The sequence below is a fragment of the Salvelinus namaycush genome, chromosome 3 (assembly GCF_016432855.1).
Source record: "Salvelinus namaycush isolate Seneca chromosome 3, SaNama_1.0, whole genome shotgun sequence".
Lineage (NCBI taxonomy): Eukaryota > Metazoa > Chordata > Actinopteri > Salmoniformes > Salmonidae > Salvelinus > Salvelinus namaycush.
In genome coordinates, this window is record NC_052309.1 from 22,479,580 (window position 1) to 22,501,641 (window position 22,062).

Below are 22,062 nucleotides of genomic sequence, written 5' to 3' on the forward strand. Positions count from 1 at the left end.
TCCCTGTTAGTGAGCATTTCTCCTTTGCCAAGATAATCCATGCCAGGTGTGGCATATCAAGAAGCTGATTAAACACCATGCTCATTACATAGGTGCACCTTGTACTGGGGACAATAAATTACCACTTTAAAATGTGCAGTTTTGCCACACAACACAAAGCCACAGATCTCAAGTTAAGGGAGCGTGCAATTGGCATGCTGACTGCAGGAATGTCCACCAGAGCTGTTGCTAGAGAATTGAATGTTAATTTCTCTACTATAAGCCCTCTCCAACGTCATTTTAGAGGATTTGGCAATACGTACAAACGGCCTCACAAACACAGACCACATGGGGGGTATTTCTGAGGAGTATTTCTGTCTGTAATAAAGCCCTTTTATGGGGGAAAACTCCTGATTGGCTGTGCCTGGCTCCCTAGTGGGTGGGCCTATGCCCTCCAAGGTCCACCAATGGCTGCATCCCTGCCCAGTCATGTGAAATCCATAGATTAGGGCCTAATGAATTTATTTCAATTGACTGATTTCCTTATATGAACTGTAACTCAGTAAAATCATCGCATTTATATTTTTGTTAAGTATATTTCTAGATACAAAGTCTACCTCCATTATTAAAATAATTAATTTCAAGAATGTATTAAATAAACATTAATTGGTAAAAGGATTTTGAATTATTCAAGGATGAAGAGGGGCACTCAAGGCAGTTAAGCAGACAAATGAAAGAATAAAGGGCACAACATTGTTATCAAAAGGAAAGTACTTTCAAGGTGTACAATACAAAAGGGAAAGACATTTTGTATATTTCTTTGAGAAGTTCTCGACTAGTTAATTAAACTATCCCTCGAAGGGATACGTTGTCTGTTCACAGGTTAATTACTTGTCTCTTTCAACACCTAGATAAATTATCACACCTTTGGAGGAACTCGGTAGTAACAGTCAGACAAAGCGGCAATACATTACTTTTAATAATTACGCCTATGGCAGACTATCTTAGCAAAAGCGATGCTAGCTGTACCTCACACGTGTTAAGACATTTCCTTCACATCTGTAAAAACTTTCCCGCCTTCCCACAGGGAGGTGTTTAAGAGCCAAATAGTGTCAGCAGATTGGGAGGGAAAAAAATCTTTAAAATCATGCAAGTTTTCTGCATGTAAAAGCATGTCCAGCTCCATAGTGGTTAAGTAGGCCAGCTTTAATTTTAAATGTGGCAGCCTTCTGTAGAGTATAAAGTTATACTGCAGACCTACTTTCCCAGTGAGTGTTTCTGTATGCTGTAGCCCACACAGGTCAGGCACCCTTGGAGCAGGACTGCCTGTTCCCATCCACTCTGAGGAGAGCCATGGCACTAACCTGAGAACACCCAGGACAGGAACAGTCTACGTGGGAGCAGTACAGGCAGGTGAGCAGTGATGGTTGGGAATGGATCTTTTGTTCAACAACAGTCTCAACATGGTAAACCATAGCAAAAGCCACTGCATAAGAGACTCCATATTTGAGCTTGTGTGATTTAATTACCAACATTTAAAACAATGTCAAACCATGTTATAATACAAGTTCTCTTGGAAATGTATCAAGGGACTTTAGTGCTTACAGTCCATATCAGAACCAGTTCTCCTAACCGAGTGATAACATCTTAGGAAATAAAAATGCAAATGGTAGGATCATTTCAATTTAAAAACATGTTTATTGCAGCCTTTAACAATAGGAGCTGCTCTGATGACACTGGAAAAACAACCTCTATGTACCAGTATGTTGTTAGGCTTGTACACTGTCACCTGTATTCCCGGGATAGACAATTTCACCTTGATCACAAAACGCAACAGAATAGATCTGGGGATATGGGGGCGGCATTCATTCTATATAGAATGATTAGACTGATCGACATGGGGAATATTTCTACTCACTATCTTGAATAGAAAATAAGAAAAAAAACATGCATGTGATAGAAATTACAAACATGACAATATTCCAGCGACATTAAAATGTACAGAGTAGATGTGTGTCCAGAGATTCTCCCTTTTCAAGTGCATCATCAGTGGGGTCTGCCAAAGCCTGGCGATGACTGTGAAAGTTCAAAGCCTTTATGAGTAGTGACAGCACACATCTCTCCCAGCATAGGCTCAGCCTCCCCAGAGGAGACTCAGTCCTCGTGAATGTTGAAGAGCTTAGCCACTTCATTCAGATCGGCATGTTCCTCTCCATCTTTGATGATCTGCAAAGACAAGAATGCAAAGCAGTCTATATTTAACTGTTTTCAACATCACTTAAGTGACATGGAGCGGGTTAAAGAACAGAGAAAATATGTATCCTCTGACATTTGTGACAGTTCTCACCTTCCTTGCAACGGGCATTCTGTTGAACACGTTCCACAGGATAATGCCCACCACCACTTTGTCTCGCAGATAGAAGATCACTCCTTTCCCGTAGTTGTCCTTCCGCTCGGGTACTGGAGGAGGTTCAGGGGTGGAGGAGGCTACAGGGCTACTGGCCGTCCCCTCAGTCTCACTCTCTGAACGGATTCCAGTTCCTATCAGGATAGGAAAGACGCTCAGTCTATGTCTTTGAAACAATTGTTTGGGAGGGGGGTTTAAACGTTTAGTTGATTTGTAAAATAGAGGTCCTTCTGTAGAATCAAATAGTTGTCGTCACATGCTTTGTAAACAACAGGTGTAGACTAACAGTGAAATGCTTACTTACAGGCCCTTCCCAACATTGCAGAGATGAAAAAATAAAAAATGGTACCGCGAGGAATAATTACACAATGAGCAACGATAACTTGGCTATATACACAGGGTACTAGTACCGAGTCAATGTGCAAGGTAATAGAGGTAGATATGTACATATAGGTAGGTGTAAAGTGACTAGGCAACAGGATAGATAATAAACAGTAGCAACAACGCATGTTATGAGTCAAAAGAGTTCATGCAAAAAGGGTCAATGCAGATAGTCCGGGTAGCTATTTAACTAACTATTTAGCAGTCTTATGGCTTGGGGGTAGAAGCTATTCAGGGTCCTGTTGGTTCCAGACTTGGTGCATCGGTACCACTTGCAGTGTAGTAGCAGAGAAAACAGTCTATAACTTGGGTGGCTGGAATCTGACAATTATGTTGACTGTAAATCAGTATAATGTGGATGGTTATACCTGACTTCTCTGTGGCAGCTTTGGGGGTGTCCTTAGCAGTGGCTTTGGCAAATACTCCAACCGTTGGAAGGCTACTGTCTACTATCCCAATGGCCTCATAGCCTACATCAGGCCCCAGGTCACTCCTGTGGGACATATTAGGACATGAGATACAAGGTTAGAGGAGAGCGAGTCACTGACGACTACTGACAAGGAAACTGAATGATATGACTCGTACCAGAACATGGACTGATGCCAGTAGGGCTTATTGGCTCCCGTCATGTTCTCTCCGGCCAGCCGGCCACTCACGACTGCATGGTCATGGTGCTCCACTCGCCTGCGGCCCAGTCTGATGTCATAGAAGCACGCTGCATCACCTGCCTGTAAACAGAGGACACAAAGGATCAGAACAGTGGCCTACATAGTCATGACACATCGGTAATAAATGACAACACTTTTTAGTTTATAGTTTCCTTGTGCATGAGAATGAGAGTAAAGGATGCATATCTTATGAGATGTTCTCAATCTTTCAATGGGGGAGCTCTTCTTTACTGAGAATTGACCTTTCAGAAGAAAATGAAGTAGGAGCCGAAGACAACCACTTGAATTTGCACTTACCACCCATATATTGGACCTAGCCTGCAGTTCTGCATTGACCCGAAAGCCCCCAAAGTCAGAGTCTACCTCCAGACCTGCTGACTTAGCCAGCTCTACGCTGGGCTCCAGCCCAACAGCTGCAACAATATGGTCCGTCTTCACCAGACGACCATCCTTCAGTTTGATCTCCACTTTACCATCTTTGAAGCTCACAGCTTTTACTAACGCTTCTGTGATGACCATCACTCCCTCTGTAAAAGGTGAGAGATGAATTTCAGTATAAATAACTTATTTCAAAAATGTATCAACCAGGCGAGGTTGGCAATGGCTACCTCAGTCATTTCCACAGGGGAGAAGAAACTGCCATATACAGTCCATTAGTGAAACATACAAGTAATAGAGATTAAGAGGTTTCCCCTCCTTACCGCTCTTGACTTTGGCTGTTGTCCAGTTGCTTAGATACTCCGGCAGCACCTTTCCCATGTTGCCCTTCTCAGGGAACATCTGGATTACCTCCAGGTCAGAATCAGCAGCTGGGAGAAGGATGGACAGAGACACATTACAAAAAGGGGCATTTCACTCTGGTGAATGTTGGTTCAGTAACAGTGTCAAATCGATTGGAAAAATACATGTTTGAACATTTGGGCCATAGACACATCCTATGTGTTTTAATCAAATCAACTATATGCACTGAGCTTGTCTGATAATTATTTCTTCAAACAGTTCGCTTAAAGTAATAATTAAGACACAAATGAATAGAGGGAGTTCGACCGCAATTGATTTGAATGTGCCTGGCTGCAGCGACCACCACAGCTGGCTGCTGCAGCGACCACCAAAACATCAACTGTGTGCCTTGTACTGTTTTTACCGAAATCTCTCATTTGTCTTTGAGAAACATTCCCTATCGAATGCATGTGACCAATAGGGCCTGACCTATAGAATATTATTAGCACATCAATTAATTGATTATAAACAAACTCTGAACACCGTAACAACAAAATGGATGCAGAGTACGTGACAAATAAACTCGCAACGGGGGACTGTTTACTGGTTCCGCAGGAGGTAAAGGGGAAGTCTGATGTGTGGAATAAATTTGACTGGTTGTGGAAAATACTGGAGATCAAGAAACAGAAAGGTATGGAGCAAGAGCTGCGTGGATATTATGTGCCAAACAAGTGCTGTTAGATTACAATATCATTTTCCTGACCGTTTGGAACCACAAACACAAAAATTGTAAGTGTAATTGAGTGTTGTAATTTTTGTTTTGCCCTTTTGTAAAGCCTTTATTACAGAAAAGACTAAAAACAGTCACATTCATCTGTGAATGCAATTCCCGAAATGGAACGGTTTAGGCCTATTTATTGTTCAAGCTAATTATTCAATGGTTGCTTTGTTATTTTATTTTAAAACAAAATGCTTGATTGCATTTCATATCATGATTGACTCCTATGCTGTGTGATGACATGAACAAATTAATGATTGATTCAGTAGCCTATATAAGTATTGAGCTATTAAGCTATTAAGACTAAGCAGGATGCGCTCTAAGGCCTATAGCTCAATGATGGAATACAAGGCTAGTAAACCTAGTAATAACATTACTTATTGATCATCATAATAGTAATAATAACAATAAGGAGATCAAGGAAAGAGGGTTATTATAATAAACATAATTTGACCATTTGGAACAGCGTAAACACTAAATAACAATAATACCATGGTCTAACGAAAAAAAGTAAAGCCTTTATTAAAGCACAGCAAAGATTACAAACAGCCACATGTGACATTTTTGCATGAGGCTTGGTGCTCACGGAATCAGTAGGCTATTAAACAAGCACCCAAACAGGATCTGTCATATTTCTGTAGATACAGTGCATTCGGAAAGTATTCAGACCCCTTTACTTTTGACATTTTGTTACAGCCTTATTCTAAAATGGATTAAATCGTTTTTTTTCTTCATCAATCTACACACAATCCCTCATAATGACAAAGCAAACAGGTTTACAAACACTTGCACATTTATTTAAAAAAATATATAAAAACTGAAATATCACATTTCCTTAAGTATTCAGACCCTTTAGTCAGTACTTTGTTGAAGCACCTTTGGCCATGATTACAGCCAAGTCTTGTTTTTTTTTTTGTACCTTTATTTAACCAGGCAAGTCAGTTAAGAACAAATTCTTATTTACAATGACGGCCTAGGAACAGTGGGTTAACTGCCTTGTTCAGGAGCAGAACGACAGATTTTTACCTTGTCAGCTCAGGGATTCGATCTAGCAACCTTTCGGTTAGTGGAACAGCGCTCTAACCACTAGGCTACCTGCCGCCCCATATAATACCAAAAGCTTGGCACACCTGTATTTGAGGAGTTTCTCCCATTCTTCTCTGCAGATCCTCTCAAGCTATCAGATTGGATGGGGAGCTTTGCTGCACAGCTATTTTCAGGTCTCTCCAGAGATATTCGATCGGGTTCAAGTCCGGGCTCTTAGCTGGGCCACTCAAGGACATTCAGACTTGTCCCAAAGCCACTCCTGTGTTGTCTTGGCTGTGTGCTTAGGGTCATTGTCCTCGTGGAAGGTGAACCTTTGCCCCAGTCTGAGGTCCTGAGCGCTCGAGTAGGTTTTCATCAAGGACCTCTGTACTCCGTTCATCTTTCCCTCGATCCTGACTAGTCTCCCAGTCCCTGCAAAACATCCCCACAGCACCATGCTTGACCGTAGGGATGGTGCCAGCTTTCCTCCAGACATAACGCTTGGCATTCAGGCCAAAGGGTTCAATCTTGGTTTCATCAGACCTTTTACTGAGGAGTGGCTTCCGTCTGGCCACTACCATAAAGACATAACTGGTTGAGTGCTGCAGAGATGGTTGTCCTTCTGGAAGGTTCTCCAATCTCCACAGAGGCACTTCTTAGTCACCTCTCTGACCAAGGCCCTTCTCCCTCGATTGCTCAGTTTGGCCAGCTATAGGAAGAGTCTTGGTGGTTCCAAACTTCTTCCATTTAAGAATGGAGGAGGCCACTGTGTTCTTGGGACCTTCAACGCTGCAGACATTTTTTGTTACTTCCCCAGATCTGTGCCTCGACACAATCCTGTCTCCGCGCTCTACGGACAATTCCTTCGACCTCATGACTTGGTTTTTGTTCTGACATGCATGGTCAACTGAGGGACAGGTGTGTGCCTGTCCAAATCATGTCCAATCAATTGAATTTATTGCAGGTGGACTCCAATCAAGTTGTAGAAACATTTCAAGGATGATCAATGGAAACAGGATGCACCTGAGCTCAATTTCGAGTCTTATAGCAAGGGGTCTGAATACGATATAAAAAAATAATTTTGTTTTATACATTTGCAACATTTCTAAAAACCTGTTTTTGCTTTGTCATTATGAGGTATTGTGATGAGAATTTTTTTTTAAATCAATTTTAGAATAAGGCTGTAAAGTAACAATTTGGAAAAAGGGGTAGGAATACTTTCCAAATGCACTGTATATACAGATGATTTATAAAACAAGGCACATTTAACAGTTAGGCAAATGATTATAAAACTAAATTGGGTTTTCCTCTCTCCTCAGTTTTCTTAAGACAATTAAGGCAAGGGCTGTTTTCTCATCTCCCAACTCTGCTGCTGCATTGTTCTAAACACCAATATGCTGGTTAACTTTGCTATTATGCACATAGCAACATGGTCTAGGAAATGGCGCCAATTCAACAGCGCACTGATGTGTTTCAGAATTGTGGACAGCGACCACTATCCAACGCAGGAGAAAGCGCATTTGTTATAAAATAATATTTTATTTGTGTTGCACCAACATTCTCACATAATATAACCACCATATACAAGTTTCACATGTATTAGACTGATGGACTGTGCCATCTCCACGGCCTCCCCAATGGATAAGTCCACTGTGACAGGTGCGACTCTGAAATCTTGGTCAACCAATAGCCTATCAACCAAACAATCGACCAGTGGACAAAATGTGGTCAGCCCTACTTAACTTACATCTCCTACCCAGGGCACAGGCCAGCTCACTCCCCAAGAAACCTCCTCCAATGATGGTGATGGATTTGGTGTCTCTGGAAACCTTATCCAAAGCTTTGAAATCTTCAACCTAGGGATGATAGCAAAAAAGCATTTATGAGGTGGATTTGAAAAGTAACTACAAGTATTTCCTGTCAAAAAACATACTTGCTGGCACTTATCTTAAACCTTAATTTATTTTGAATGATCGACATCACTATAGTTTTATGCAAAACAGGAAATACATGACATAACTCATGGCTCCATTGTAACAAACCTAACGCAATGGTAAATCTAAGTGCAGGGGGTAGCGCTATAGGTTCAGCGGTGTCAGAAATATTTTTTACTAATTTCACCATCACAGTTATCGGTGCACTTGCTGGCATTGGCGCGAAAGGGCTAGGTTTTGATGAATAGACAATTTGTGGGTGTGGCGATACGTGGTTGCTTTAAGTTCTGTATTGCCTTGGAATCAACTCCAATGTTAGCTCGTTATAGTTTGTTAAATGGCTTACAGAAACAAAAATAAAATGTAGACCCATCTTTGATAAATAGGTTAACTTGAACCCATTTGCAGTCCACATTGTTCTAAGTAATTGCCTGGCTTCAATAGCATTCACACTGATACAGGGGCTAGGCCTACTGTAAATGAATTATTGATAAAGGCCTAAAAAGAGAAGGAATAATTTGAATCAAATTCTAAACAAAACAACCAGTTTTAAATAGGCTGTCACACTTACAGGCACCATCATTTCTCCCTGTTGGCATATAATATTAAAATGACAGACTATGGAGAGTTTAACACTTATCCAAACTTTTCACAGTAGCTGGACAAAGATCCAATATAAATAGCAAAGGATAATGTCGTTATACTGCTCCCAAATAGGCCTGTTTTTTTTTTTATGAACATAATCGGAACTATCTTACAGGTCAGATCTCCAGAAGTTGCATTGCAAGTGCGCTATGGACATGGTCAACATAAAACCAGGAAGGTAAATTATTCTAACAAGTTTGGTTGTAATAAAAGTAAATGAAAAAGCAATATGTTGTTTTTTAAACAATAAATGTAAAGATATCATAAAAATCGACAGGTTAAAAATACACGCATTGCTGTCGAACCAGCCTTCGTTATAGTAGGCCTAAGGGAGGGCTTGGGTTTTTAACGTATGAAACGGGAAACAAGCAATTTTTACAGGTTACAGATAACTTAAAAATTTGAGGTTCACCGGTATTCACCAAGGTTCTCATCTCTTGTTTCATGATAGGCATGGACATGTAGCCTGCAGCATGGAGGGGGTTTTACGCACGTCCAAAACGGGACCTACATGACTAAAATAATGTGGGCCTGCCTACAATGCATAGATAAAAAGGGAATGTCAGCTCAGTTTTACTCCTCTCAAACTTGATATTTTAAGAAAGCGTTGATGATGAATATATATTTCCAAGCTGTCTCAGAAGCCAAACCCTTTATCGACAGTCCTGACTACTTCATGATTGAATTGGGCAGACAAAAAAAGCCATTGAGAAGGCAATGCTTGGTTAAAAAAATAAAATAAACGAAAATGGGAAGAAACATTCATTTTTTAAATACAAAGTATACAGAGGCACCAAAAGCACATTAGGCTACTCTTGTTCCATGTTCATATGGGCAGTGTGCTTCTTGGCTGGATAGGCTGCGTTTGAGGTCAAAAGTCATGCCATAACCAACTGCGTTATCAATAAAACCAGCATTTGGTTGGTCTTAAATATCCCCATCAGTACTGCCAGAAATTAGCACTTAAGGACACCACACATATTTTCACCCCGCCCAACTGAGCGCAATTGAGCTAATAGAAGACAGGTAAATTGCCAAACCTGGCGTTAGGGCTGGAAAATGCCAGCACGACTGTTTGCAATTCCGTCATGGAAAAACTAACGTGCGTTTGACACTAGCGCCGCCTTAACTCCAGCCCGAAAATAGAGCCCCCAGGCTTGTGATGCATTAACACCAGATCGCATCAATCAAGCACAAAGGCTCTCCCTGGTGGCTCTCCTTACAGATAGAACATGTCGAAGTTATGACTTGGAAGTCCCTGAAGATGACTAAAATAATAGCCCCTACCTAACATTGTAAAGGACCTAGCTTCAGCATGTTTTGTTGTCATGTCAATGGTACCAAACACCAAATTAATGAATCATCGTCTTGTGGCTTCTGCCCACACCTTTTAAAATATTGATTCTTTAGGCAATGTGTTTACCTTTCTAAACAGTGTAGTCCGCTTTGTCACCTCTTCTCCAGCTCGCTCAATCACTTGCAGATTCCTTGGGACTCCACCTTAAGAAAAAAGCTCAGATTAATTACTGCTCAGTCCTAGCCTGTTGTGAATGTCACACCCAAGTCAGCAGCTAAAACAGGATGCGCTCAATAAACTGGATTTTCACCATGGTTTACCTGTGGCAATCAAGCACTTATCATAGGAGATCTCTGTGTTGTCACTCAGTGTCACTTTGTTGCCCCTCACGTCCATGTGCACCACCTGAAGAAGATTGGGGAAGTTTTGATAAAAATGTGATATTAGGACATGCTCATCACTCACAGATTATTCTTCATGGAGGTTGGGTGCTGGATTCTCATTAGTAAAATACATTGAGTGACTCTAAGGATACGGTTTAATAATTTATTCACCAATAAATCATTCACGAATAATTTAATTATTAAAGATTATCCTTGGAGTGCTGTCCATTGCAATCTCCAAGAAGGTTTGATAAATCCTTTTACTAAATCGGAATAAGTTTGGAAAAGATAGTATAACTAATGAAATGTAAGCAAATTCTTCAATTATATAGAATATAGCTCAAGACCAGAATACTATGCTATAAAAACAAAAAAGCACCAACCTTTTTCCCAGTGAGCACAGCCACTCCTCCATTCTCCACTTTCTCCAAATCCTGAGGACTGATGTAGAATGAGGGAGGCTGGAAGTAGATACTGAAAACCAGAAATAAACATGCATTAATACAAGAATATTGCACATGTTGATTGTGTTCTGTTAACATGTGAGAACACACACACACCTCCTCTCCTTGCCATTCCACTGTTTGAAGCGCAGGGTGTCAACCACACTGGGGTCATCAGAGAACCACAGCTCCTTGGAGAGAGGAGGCCTCATGTATGGAAGGTCTGGTTCATCAGTGATAATCAATACCTGTGGACAGATAACAAAAGAAAAATAGATTTTTGTTAAGGAGCTAAAATAGATTAGTTATGGTCTAAAGAAATCAACATGAGGTAGGACTGCATTATTCTGCAAAACTCAAACCATAATGAGCCTACTATCATAACACAGCTTGCTAAGTTCTTGGTCACTCCATAGATCAACAACAGAGAGGCCCACTAACCCTGGCTCCTGGGTCCCTGGCCCTGATGGAGCGTGCTGCAGCGAAGGAGGCCGTGCCTCCGCCAATCAAGAGGTAGGGGGCGTGTGAGGGAAACTCTACAGGGGTAGGTGCAGGGACCTCAGCAGGTGCAACAGTTGCAGGTTCCGCAGCTGGGACAGCAAATAGGTAAAAATCACTGCCTGATCTGATACTGTGGACTCAAAGGTAGACCCCAAGCATGCTCCATCCTGCTGTACAATGGAAAACCTCAAGTCTAAAAACACCAGAACCATGTGTAGGAGATTATCGTTTAGCCGTACAATGACCATTGCACAAGTAACCTTAAAAAGGAAAGGAGATTCAAATGGAGTTAAGGGAAAACAAAAAAAGTTAAATTGTTATCCATCCATGTGAGAGCTTTATCACTTAGCATAAACAGGACCCAAACATATACAACAAGTAACCTTAACTGGGAAGGAGAAAATGAAATAAACGTAACCGTAAACAGAATATGAATAAAGAAATAAAAAAAGGAGAGATGTGTTGGAAGTAACCATATCGTGTTTACAGGAAAAACCATAGTGCTGTGTTGTCTGTCTGCCCCCTCCCACTCCAGCAGAGGTTGGACTCAGGTCTTACCACTCTCGGTCTCTGTCGTAGTTTGTGGCTCCGCTGTTTCTGCAGGAAGGCTTTCTGCTACTGGTGTTGGTTCTGTTAGTATAACCGAAGCGTTAGGCAATTGGGGAAAAAATCTGAAAAATCTATTTTGATAATTGAAAAATATGGGATCATTTTCCCATGCACTGGTCTGAGTGCTTACCACTCTCCACAACAGGAGCAGGAGGCTCTTCTGTAACCTCTACGGGGGACGGTTCCACTGAAGGTTCTGTTTAGCACAATGGCATTTTTTAAATGTAACTGCTTATTCATTATGCTAGTAGTGACTTCACAAAAAAAAGACTTCATCTTCATTGGCCAAAGCGCTTACCAAATCAGAGCTGGTGCACTTGGCTGCGCCACTGCTTCTGAGACAGATCTAGCTACAAGTGCTGCTTCTGTTAAGCATGGGTCCTAAATTATTATTATTAACTCTCTATTTCCACTAAAATAAAAATGAACAATTATTTATTCCATGAAGTCAGATCTTACCACTCTCAACTACTGGACCAGCATCAGGCGTCCCTACTGATTCTTCAGGAGCTGGTTCTACCACCGGTTCAGGTGCTGTTGGGGGTAATCCATAGTCCATGATTATAGGGTGAACTCCACATCAAAAACCTATGGGAGTGGAGGGCCTGCTTTCTTCATCCATGCAACCATGCCTTACCAATCTCAGGCTCTGGTGTGGTGGGTGGATCCTCTTGTTCCACTGCAGCAACTTCAGGGGACACTTCTGTGTATTTGACCAACATTCTTTAAAAAAGTTATGGGGGTCTATGATACTAACAGGCCAAGCATTGATTTGACTAAAATGGGGAGTTTTCTTCTAGCAACTTTAAGCCATCCCCTCACCTTCGACAATAGGGGTTACTTCCGGAGTTTCCGCAGGAGCATCTTCCGTAACATGTGCAATCTCTGTTAGTAGGCATGACCGTAAAGGTTAAGGGGAGTGGTACAAAAATGGAACGCTTGAAAATGTGCTGCACTGGTTTTAGCTCTTCTCCATTTGATATGACGTAGGCAGCTTAACGGACTTCATAGAGGAGTTAACTGTAAAGGTGGGATCTGCCTCCCTCAATTAACACAACCAGAACATTAAGGCAAAACATAACGCAATAAACACACAAATTTCATTTTCAACAATATATAATAAAACATAACATTCCCATAACATCTAGTAGTTATAACGGGAAAAGAAGCAGAGATTGGAAAGGCTGTGGTGTTAGTCAAGATTTTAAACTATTAAAATCAAACTTATTAAAAGTTTGATTGATACAGAAAATGTGAGACAGGAGGAGAACCATTCACAATCATGGACCTGTGGGCTAGGTATTGTGTCAACCAACAGACATCCCATAGATAGCCGACAAACTCCAATGACTATGCCCCCACGAACCTGTCCCATCCAATTACCCCATCATAGCTATACGTTTGAAATAGTACACATTACATTCAAGGACATGGTATGGTGGGGCATGTGAGTGGAGTTCCAGAACACATGTGCTGTCACAAAACAAGATCGGATGAGTACACATTGCACCCAGACAGTTGATCCAAGTTTGAGAAGACAAAAACAATTGCAGAATAGGAACAAAGTAGACAACAGGGAAATGTGCTGAAGGGAGGTGAGCAACTTGAAGAGGGCGTTAAAACAGAGAAATAGTCACATGCCACAGATAGAAGAGGAGGTTTGACCAGAAACCGGCCCCATGCAACACCCAGTACAGGCAACTAGATAAGCTAGTTCTCAGTCTCTAAACTTAAGCATCTCTATACACATAATGGGGTGTGAATGAGTTTGGAAGTTCCAGACGTGACGGAGGAATATACATATATAAATAGCTATATATTCTATAGAACTTGTAGATAGTTCCGTTGTTTCACAGGGGGCGGGTTCCTCTGGAGGTGGGGAGCTCTCCTACACAGCTGAAAGTGACGCCTCACTCTCAGCCGCTATAGGCTCAGAGCTCTCCTCGCTCTCAGCCGCTATAGGCTCAGAGCTCTCCTCGCTCTCAGCCGCTATAGGCTCAGAGACCGAACCCTGCACAGAGGTCTCTTCATGGTGAGAGATCACATGCAAACTCAACACATATTAGTAGCTAAGGGCCATATGATTGACCAAACTTAAAGGATCAAGCTCAGCAAAGCTAAAGGCAGCCTGGTAAGTGCAAGATGATAGACAATGACTAGGTTGTACAACTGGAAAGCAGAAGCATGGTAGGTTGGTAGACAAAACTATAGTTTTCATGTGTTAGCTTTACTTTGAACACACAATTTACAAACGATTAATAACAGCCAAATTAGTGTTGCAAACAGAAGTGACATTGGTGTGATGCCAGGGGTAACTGCTTTATAGAGTATTCATGTTTTCAGTGAAATCTTGCTATGCCCACCAAACTTTAAAATCTGAAAAGTCACAAATAAAAACCGAACCATGTAAATAAAAAAAATATTCAACATAAGCATCCATGCCCCCTAGTGGTGCTTTTCCAGAGTTCGACAATAAACATCTAAATATGAAATATACAGTACATTCGGAAAGTATTCAGTCCCCTTGACTTTTACACATTTTGTTACGTTACAGTCTTATTCTAAAATTGATTAAATACAATTTTTTTCTCATCAATCTACACACAATACCCATAAAGACAAAGTGATAACAGGTTTTTAGAAATGTTTGCTAATGTATTCAAAATAAGAAACAGAAATTCCTTATTTACAAAAGTATTCAGACCCTTTGCTATGAGACTCTAAATTGAGCTCAGGTGCATCCTGTTGCCATTGATCCTCAAATCAAATGTTATTTGTCACATGCGCCAAATACAACAGGTGAAATGCTTACTTACAAGCCCTTAACCAACAGTGAAGTTCAAGAAATAGTTAAGAAAATGTTGAATAAATAAAATAAAAAGTAACAGTAGAACTACGTAACAATAACGAGGCTATATACAGGGAGCCCGGTACCGAGTAAATGTGCAGGGGCACAGGTTAGTCGAGGTAATTTGTAAATGTAGGTGGGGGTAAAGTGACTATGCATAGATGGTAAACAGCGAGTAACAGCAGTGTAAAAACAAAGAGGGGAGGGGGGGTCAATGTATGTAAATAGTCCGGGTGGCCATTTGATTAGCTGTTCAGCAGACTTATAGCTTGAGGGTAGAAGCTGTTAAGGGGCCTCTTGGACCTAGACTTGGCACTCCGGTACCGCTTGCCGTGCGGTAGCAGAGAGAACAGTCTATGACTTGGGTGACTGGAGTCTGACAATTTTTGGGGCCTTCCTCTGACACCACCTGGTATATAGGTCCTGGATGGCAGGAAGCTTGACCCCAGTGTTGTACTGGGCCGTTCGCACTACCCTCTGTAGCGCCTTACGGTCAGATACCGAGCAGTTGCCATACCAGGTGGAGATGCAACCGGTCAGGATGCTCTCGATGGTGCAGCTGTAGAACTTTCTGAGGATCTGGGGACCCATGCAAAATCTTTTCAGTCTCCTGGGGGGAAAAGGTGTTGTCGTGCCCTCTTCACAACTGTCTTGGTGTGTTTGGAACATGATAGTTTGTTGGTGATGTGGACACCAAGGAACTTAAAACTCTCGACCCGCTCCACTACAGCCCCATCGATGTAAATGTGGGCCTGTTTGGCACTCCTTTTCCTGTAGTCCACGATCATCTCCTTTGTCTTGCTCACATTGAGGGAGAGGTTGTTGGCCTGGCACCACACTGATAGGTCTTTGACCTCCTCCCTATAGGCTATCTCATCGTTGACGGTGATCAGGCTTGCCACTGTTGTGTCATCCTTAAGATGTTTCTACAACTTGGAGTCCACCTGTGGTGTGGTAAATTCAATTGATTGAACATGATTTGGAAAAAAGGCACACACCTGTCTATATACGGTCCCACAGTTGACAGTGCATCTCAGAGCGAAAACCAAGCCATGAGGTTCAAGGAAATGACAGTAGACAGAGACAGGATTGTGTCGAGGCACAGATCTGGGGAAGGTACCAAAACATTTCTGCCGCATTGAAGATCCCCAAGAACAAAGTGTCCTCCAGCATTCTTAAATGGAAGAAGTTTGGAACCACCAAGACTCTTCCTAGAGCTGGCCGCCCGGCCAAACCGAGCAATCAGGGGAGAAGGACCTTGGTCAGGGAGGTGACCAAGAACCTGATGGTCACTGACAGAGCTCCAGAGTTCCTCTGTTGAGAACCTTCCAGAAGGATGACAATCTCTGCAGCACTCCACCAATCAGGCCTTTAGGGTAGAGTGGCCAGACGGAAGACACTCCTCAGTAAAAGGCACATGACAGCCCACTTCGGAGTTTGCCAAAATGTACCTAAAGGACACTCAGACCATGAGAAACAAGATTCTCTGGTCTGATGCAACCAAGATTTAACCCTTTGGCCTGAATGCCAAGCGTCACATCTGGAGAAAACCTGGCACCATCCCTACGGTGAATCATGATGTGGGGATGTTTTTCAGCGGCTGGGACTGGGAGAATATTCAGGATCGAGGGAAAGATGAACGGAGCAAAGTACAGAGAGATCCTTGATGAAAACCTGCTTCAGAGCGCTAAGGACCTCAGACTGGTGCAAAGGTTCACCTTCAAACAGGACAACGACACTTAGTACACAGCCAAGACAACACAGGAGTGGCTTTGGGACAAGTCTCTGAATGTCCTTGAGTGGCCCAGCCAGAGCCCGAACGCGATCGAACATGTCTAGAGAGACCTGAAAATAGCTGTGCAGCAACGCTCCCCATCCAACCTGACAGAGCTTGAGAGGATCTGCAGAGAAGAATGGGAGAAACTCCCCAAATACAGGTGTACCAAGCTTGTAGCTTTATACCAAAGACTTGAGGCTGTAATCGCTGCCAAAAGGTACTGAATTAATGGTCTGAATACTTATGTAAATTCAGTTTAAACAAAAAAAATATATATATATATACACTGCTCAAAAAAATAAAGGGAACACTTAAACACAATGTAAATGTGCATGTGTCTGCTCAAACGGTCAGAAACAGACTCCATGAGGGTGGTATGAGGGCCCGACATCCACAGGTGGGGGTTGTGCTTACAGCCCAACACCGTGCAGGACGTTTGGCATTTGCCAGAGAACACCAAGATTGGCAAATTCGCCACTGGCGCCCTGTGCTCTTCACAGATGAAAGCAGGTTCACACTGAGCACATGAGACAGACGTGACAGAGTCTGGAGACGCCGTGGAGAACGTTCTGCTGCCTGCAACATCCTCCAGCATGACCGGTTTGGCGGTGGGTCAGTCATGGTGTGGGGTGGCATTTCTTTGTGGGGCCGCACAGCCCTCCATGTGCTCGCCAGAGGTAGCCTGACTGCCATTAGGTACCGAGATGAGATCCTCAGAGCCCTTGTGAGACCATATGCTGACACATGCACATTTGTGGCCTGCTGGAGGTCATTTTGCAGGGCTCTGGCAGTGCTCCTCCTGCTCAAAGGCGGAGGTAGCGGTCCTGCTGCTGGGTTGTTGCCCTCCTATGGCCTCCTCCATGTCTCCTGATGTACTGGCCTGTCTCCTGGTAGCGCCTCCATGCTCTGGACACTACGCTGACAGACACAGCAAACCTTCTTGCCAAAGCTCGCATTGATGTGCCATCCTGGATGAGCTGCACTACCTGAGCCACTTGTGTGGGTTGTAGACTCCGTCTCATGCTACCACTAGAGTGAAAGCACCGCCAGCATTCAAAAGTGACCAAAACATCAGCCAGGAAGCATAGGAACTGAGAAGTGGTCTGTGGTCACCACCTGCAGAATCACTCCTTTATTGGGGGTGTCTTGCTAATTGCCTATAATTTCCACATTTTGTCTATTCCATTTGCACAACAGCATGTGAAATTTATTGTCAATCAGTGTTGCTTCCTAAGTGGACAGTTTGATTTCACAGAAGTGTGATTGACTTGGAGTTACATTGTGTTGTTTAAGTGTTCCCTTTATTTTTTTGAGCAGTATATATATATATACACACACACACATTTGCAAACATTTCTAAAATGCCGTTTTTGCTTTGTCATTATGGGGTATTATGTGTAGCTTGTGGGGGGGGAACTATTTAATCCATTTTAGAATAAGGCTGTATTGTATGGTATCAAAATGTGGAAAAAGTGAAGGGGTCTGAATACTTTCCGAATGCACTGTATAACTAGGCTTACATGTTTTTCCTCTTAAGAAAAGTCATCAAATAATCCTTTATTCCAGGTTTTGAACACTGGTTTATAAAATTTCTCAAAAATAGACTCAATGCCTAGCTAGAACGCACCGGGTCAAATTGAAGAACAATTTTGTTTTAATCTGAACTGCGCAACATAATTTAGCCTTTTATGATTCTCACCTGACCACTAATGTAAAACCATCATGCACATTGTTACATAAAACAGAGAGACTACATGTTAATGTATGACATAAGGGTTGGGGACAGGATTGTTATCGGCATGCAACTAAAATTCTCACCTTGTGGAGTTTCAGCAGCTTGTTCGCCTGAAAGACAAGATGTACACCACAAGGGTAATTTTGTTTAAATGTAAAGACCAAAAAATGCAGATGTGACTTCAGACTGCCAATGTGTGTTATGAATCGAACCTTCTCACCTGGGGCCTCTGTGATTGGTTGTTCTGGCACTACCTTATTTGGTCTGGAAGCAATTTCATTAATTCGTTCCTGATATCGCTCTTTGTCTCCTTTGATGGTGCGGTAAGCCTGTGAAAATACAAAACATTACATCTTTAAACCCCTTTTCAAGGATTTTTCTGCCATTGAAATCCTTGGGCAGGCCGCCTTCGCGTTTTTTTCCAGGATGCCTATGTCCAAACAGTGTAAAAATACATTTGCTTTCAGGATGGAAAAACACACAGTATTTTTTCTTTAAATATAATCATTGAGAACTAACAAATCACCAAAATAAAAGCTAGACAGTCAGGGAGAAGTGAAAATTCCAAAAACCATACATTTAGCAGTATTGATTTTGTTATTATGTTTGAGCAAAATAACAGCATTAGCCATAGCAAAATGCATAGAATTGCAGGGAAACTAGCAAATTAAAAAAACAATAATAATTCTCTACGTCGCCAAAATGGGGGCCTCTAAAATGTTATCTAAAATTCAGCCGTGCTGACAGGCCCGACTACCTTGGCCCCTTTTTGACGCCCCAACTCACTTGAATCTTAAATAACTACATTTGCCGGGTTTAAAACCAGAAGGTCCAACACAGTATTTAAAGGCCTCTGTTAAAAGACATGTAATGAATGGGTGAATGAGGCAAGAGGGCAATGACAACAACTGTTCAATTCCATTGAATAAAGTCCATACATAATCATTAATAGGGTGACCCACACAGTTCTGGCCAAACCCCAGAAGACATCAAATGCTGACCAGACTTGAAATAGCACCTTACCAGTTTGAAGCCCTGATGACATTTTGACTGAACTAAAATGGTCATCAGCTACAAAGGTCAATGACCTATGGTGTCCAATATATTTGCCCTACCTGTTTTTTATTTTTTAAAGCTAGCCTATAGCACTAAGCAGGTGCACGTGACAGTACACTTTCACAACAAAGCATGATTCACAGTACTACAATCAAAATCCTTTGCATTCACATTGTGATTAGACAAAAGTATAATGCACTGAAACTAGTGTGCATAACTGAAAGAAATGGGCAGGACACTTATTACTTACATAAAATCCTCCCCCTACACAGGTTGCTCCCACTAGGAGGTAGTACAAGTTGTTGTCCCCTCCACTCCCTGGAGTTCCTGAGGACATGTGGGCCTGTGGAACCAGTGGCAGTCTTCTCTCATTGTTCAACACTGAAATGAATCAAGGTGTGTGTTAAGTAAGCTGGGCTGGAGCAAAAGCCTGAACATATAGTAGCTGTCCAGTACTAGAGTTGAGGACTCCTGCTGTAGTGTTTTCCATTGGCCTAACTCAAATAGTACATTACTTTTCAATGGGTTAATGGTTATAAAGTAAACAGAAATAGCCTGCATGTGACAAGTGATGACACTAGTCAATTATTCTGGTGATTTCATAAAGGTCGTTTAACATATCAGTTGAATCTGTTCTTTGTCTCACCATCTCAATAAGACCTTATCTGCAAAGAAAACCTGACTGGCTGATAATGATGCATGGCTCAATCATACTAATACTTCCTAAAATACATATACACCTGATGGATGATACAGTTTGACATTATAAACAGTCTGAAATAAACGTTGTGTATATGCACCCGAGGCCGTGTTACAAGCCCCCCCCCCCCCCCCAAGTTATAGAATTTCTGCAAACATTCGAATATCGCCCAAAATGTGAGATAAACAAATTACTGAAGTTTCAATTTCACATCTAGCTCAGCTGGCTTACTGAACTTCTTTCCTACAGAAAATATGTCACGATGGTCCAATGAAGTTGAGATGACGGTGCCCAACACGGTGGACATGCTTTCTAGCAACGACCTTGGCAGAATACATGGCCATGGGGAGGTTGCGCCACAACAGTTATAAAACAGGGCCACGTCGGTTTAAATGCGAGAATATTTAATCCTAGTTAGCAGACATACCTGTGTGTTTTATTACCCACCAAGCGAAGTGAGCCAGCTGACTACTGCTAACTAATCTAACGTTAGACAGCTAACGTTAGCTAGCTAGTTACTGTCTAGTTAGCTAGCTACCTATGACACTTAACTAACGTTAGCTAGCTAACTAGCCGAATCTGTAGTTAGTGCATTTTACTGCACATTAACGTTACTGACTAGCTACCCTAGCAAAGTTATCAGACTGAAGTAGTTCATGTTTGACTTGGGGTGTAGTGTTGTGAAACCGGCTAACAACTGCACAGTTTCAAAGTTTCACTGGCTATCCAGGGCTCACCAAGCTGCTAACGTTACTTACCTACTCCCCTTGCATTTTGCCGGCACAAAGTTGAAGAGGATCTGGCGAGTGGGGATAACTTCTTCCACAGGTTTTTACACGTCCACATTTCGAGTTCACGATAGAGAAACGGCTAGCTACAAGCTAGATCTGTACAACAATGTCGTTAGCACGCTTTTGCCAGAGACTTCTAGCTCAAATAGCTAGTACCTCTGAAGTATAATTAGAACGGCTAGTACTAGCTACAAGGCCAGACAGATTTTTTTTTTAGGTCATCTGCTTCTAAAGCGTTTTTTTGTCATCACGCAATGCCCGCCCATCTCACCATTTCATTGGTGGTTGACTTTATGTGTGCATGTTCTTTCGATGCACATTGGCTCACACGCATGTGTTCGAGCATATCATCAATTTCTCTGGTTTCAATTTTACGCAGATGCAGTCATGCTTGTTCAGGAGAGTTGGTGTGCGCAAGACTGAGAAAGTAGGCTTGCTCTAATAAATAGATTGTACAAAATAATGATTACAGAAAATATGGTTTAAAACACACGCTCAAGTTGTTTTTCTGTCTAATTTCCTGTTTCACAAATATTTTGCATCTTCAAAGTGGTAGGCATGTTGTGTAAATCAAATGATACAAACCCCCCAAAATCCATTTTAATTCCAGGTTGTAAGGCAACAAAATAAGAAATGCCAAGGGGTTGAACACTTTCACAAGTCACTGTACTTCAAAATGATGTCCATCACCGATTGGTAATGGTCAAAACCTATTCCCTGCACTTGGAATGGACACTCCCGCAATATGGTCATGGAGCCAACAGAATACGGTAGCTTTTTGCTCCATCTTCAACAATGCAAAGTAGACTATTGGTTTTGGGCTAAATGTGATTATTTGTGTTTACAATTATACATCTGATATTTTCCTGCATACTGACATTTTCATTCAGCAACATCTTAGAGATGGGCTCCCGAGTGGCGCAGCGGTCTAAGGCACTGCATCGCAGTGCAAGAGGCGTCACTACAGTCCCTGGTTTGAATACAGGCTGTTTCACATCCGGCCGTGATTGGGAGTCCCATAGGGCGGCGCACAATTGGCCCAGCGTCGTCCGGGTTTGGCTGTCATTGTAAAATAAGAATTTGTTCTTGCCTAGTTCAAGGTTACACATCCTAGTATTATCCACTGGTGCTTTTGAAGTGACACTTGACAGTGAGCTAGTGTTGTCCTTTAAGTGGCTTACTGCGGAGCTTCCCAAACTTTTTCACTCATGAAATAGATGTGGCACAGTCCTATGGCCACAAGCACTGTCCCCTCTTGTTGGCCGATATTTAATGCATGACTCAAACATTACAGCAAAATCAACAGGCTAAAAACATTAGCTGACGTGGGTTAGTTGATCTGTACATTTGACAAGTTCTGCAATGACAAGAGAAACTGCATTAC

The 22,062-nt window shown here is 42.1% G+C and overlaps 1 protein-coding gene across 4 annotated transcripts; it reads right to left on the bottom strand.

The window, feature by feature from the left end:
- Nucleotides 1-1,654: 1,654 nt before the first annotated feature.
- On the bottom strand, nt 1,655-20,891 carry aifm1 (apoptosis inducing factor mitochondrion associated 1). 4 transcript variants are annotated; one of them, XM_038989943.1, is made up of 21 exons: nt 20,646-20,891; nt 19,438-19,568; nt 18,352-18,460; nt 18,215-18,241; nt 12,594-12,656; nt 12,409-12,474; nt 12,231-12,305; nt 11,902-11,967; nt 11,721-11,792; nt 11,103-11,251; nt 10,779-10,909; nt 10,602-10,692; nt 10,156-10,240; nt 9,962-10,038; nt 7,707-7,815; nt 4,137-4,244; nt 3,733-3,962; nt 3,353-3,495; nt 3,136-3,260; nt 2,327-2,520; nt 1,655-2,205 (listed from the first exon to the last, which is right to left on the bottom strand). In XM_038989943.1, exons 1-21 carry the CDS (start codon nt 20,731-20,733, stop codon nt 2,134-2,136), a joined length of 2,211 nt encoding a protein of 736 aa, XP_038845871.1. In that variant the 5' UTR covers nt 20,734-20,891; the 3' UTR covers nt 1,655-2,133. The 4 variants fall into 4 exon arrangements, with proteins under 4 accessions (XP_038845871.1, XP_038845872.1, XP_038845874.1 ...); XM_038989944.1 differs by lacking the exons at nt 12,409-12,474; nt 12,594-12,656 and having other exon boundaries at nt 20,646-20,890; XM_038989946.1 differs by lacking the exons at nt 11,721-11,792; nt 11,902-11,967; nt 12,231-12,305; ... (1 more) ...; nt 12,594-12,656; nt 18,215-18,241 and adding an exon at nt 13,681-13,767 and having other exon boundaries at nt 11,103-11,195; nt 18,344-18,460; nt 20,646-20,890.
- Between the last annotated feature and the right edge of the window lie 1,171 nt (nt 20,892-22,062).

Coding starts and splice junctions, on each gene's coding strand:
- aifm1 (XM_038989943.1), bottom strand. CDS start 20,733: ATGTGGACGTGTAAAAACCTGTGGAAGAAGTTATCCCCACTCGCCAGA. Junction 12,475..12,593: donor AGTAACCCCTATTGTCGAAG/GTGAGGGGATGG, acceptor TCAAATACACAG/AAGTGTCCCCTGAAGTTGCT. Junction 2,521..3,135: donor AGCTGCCACAGAGAAGTCAG/GTATAACCATCC, acceptor CTATCCTGATAG/GAACTGGAATCCGTTCAGAG.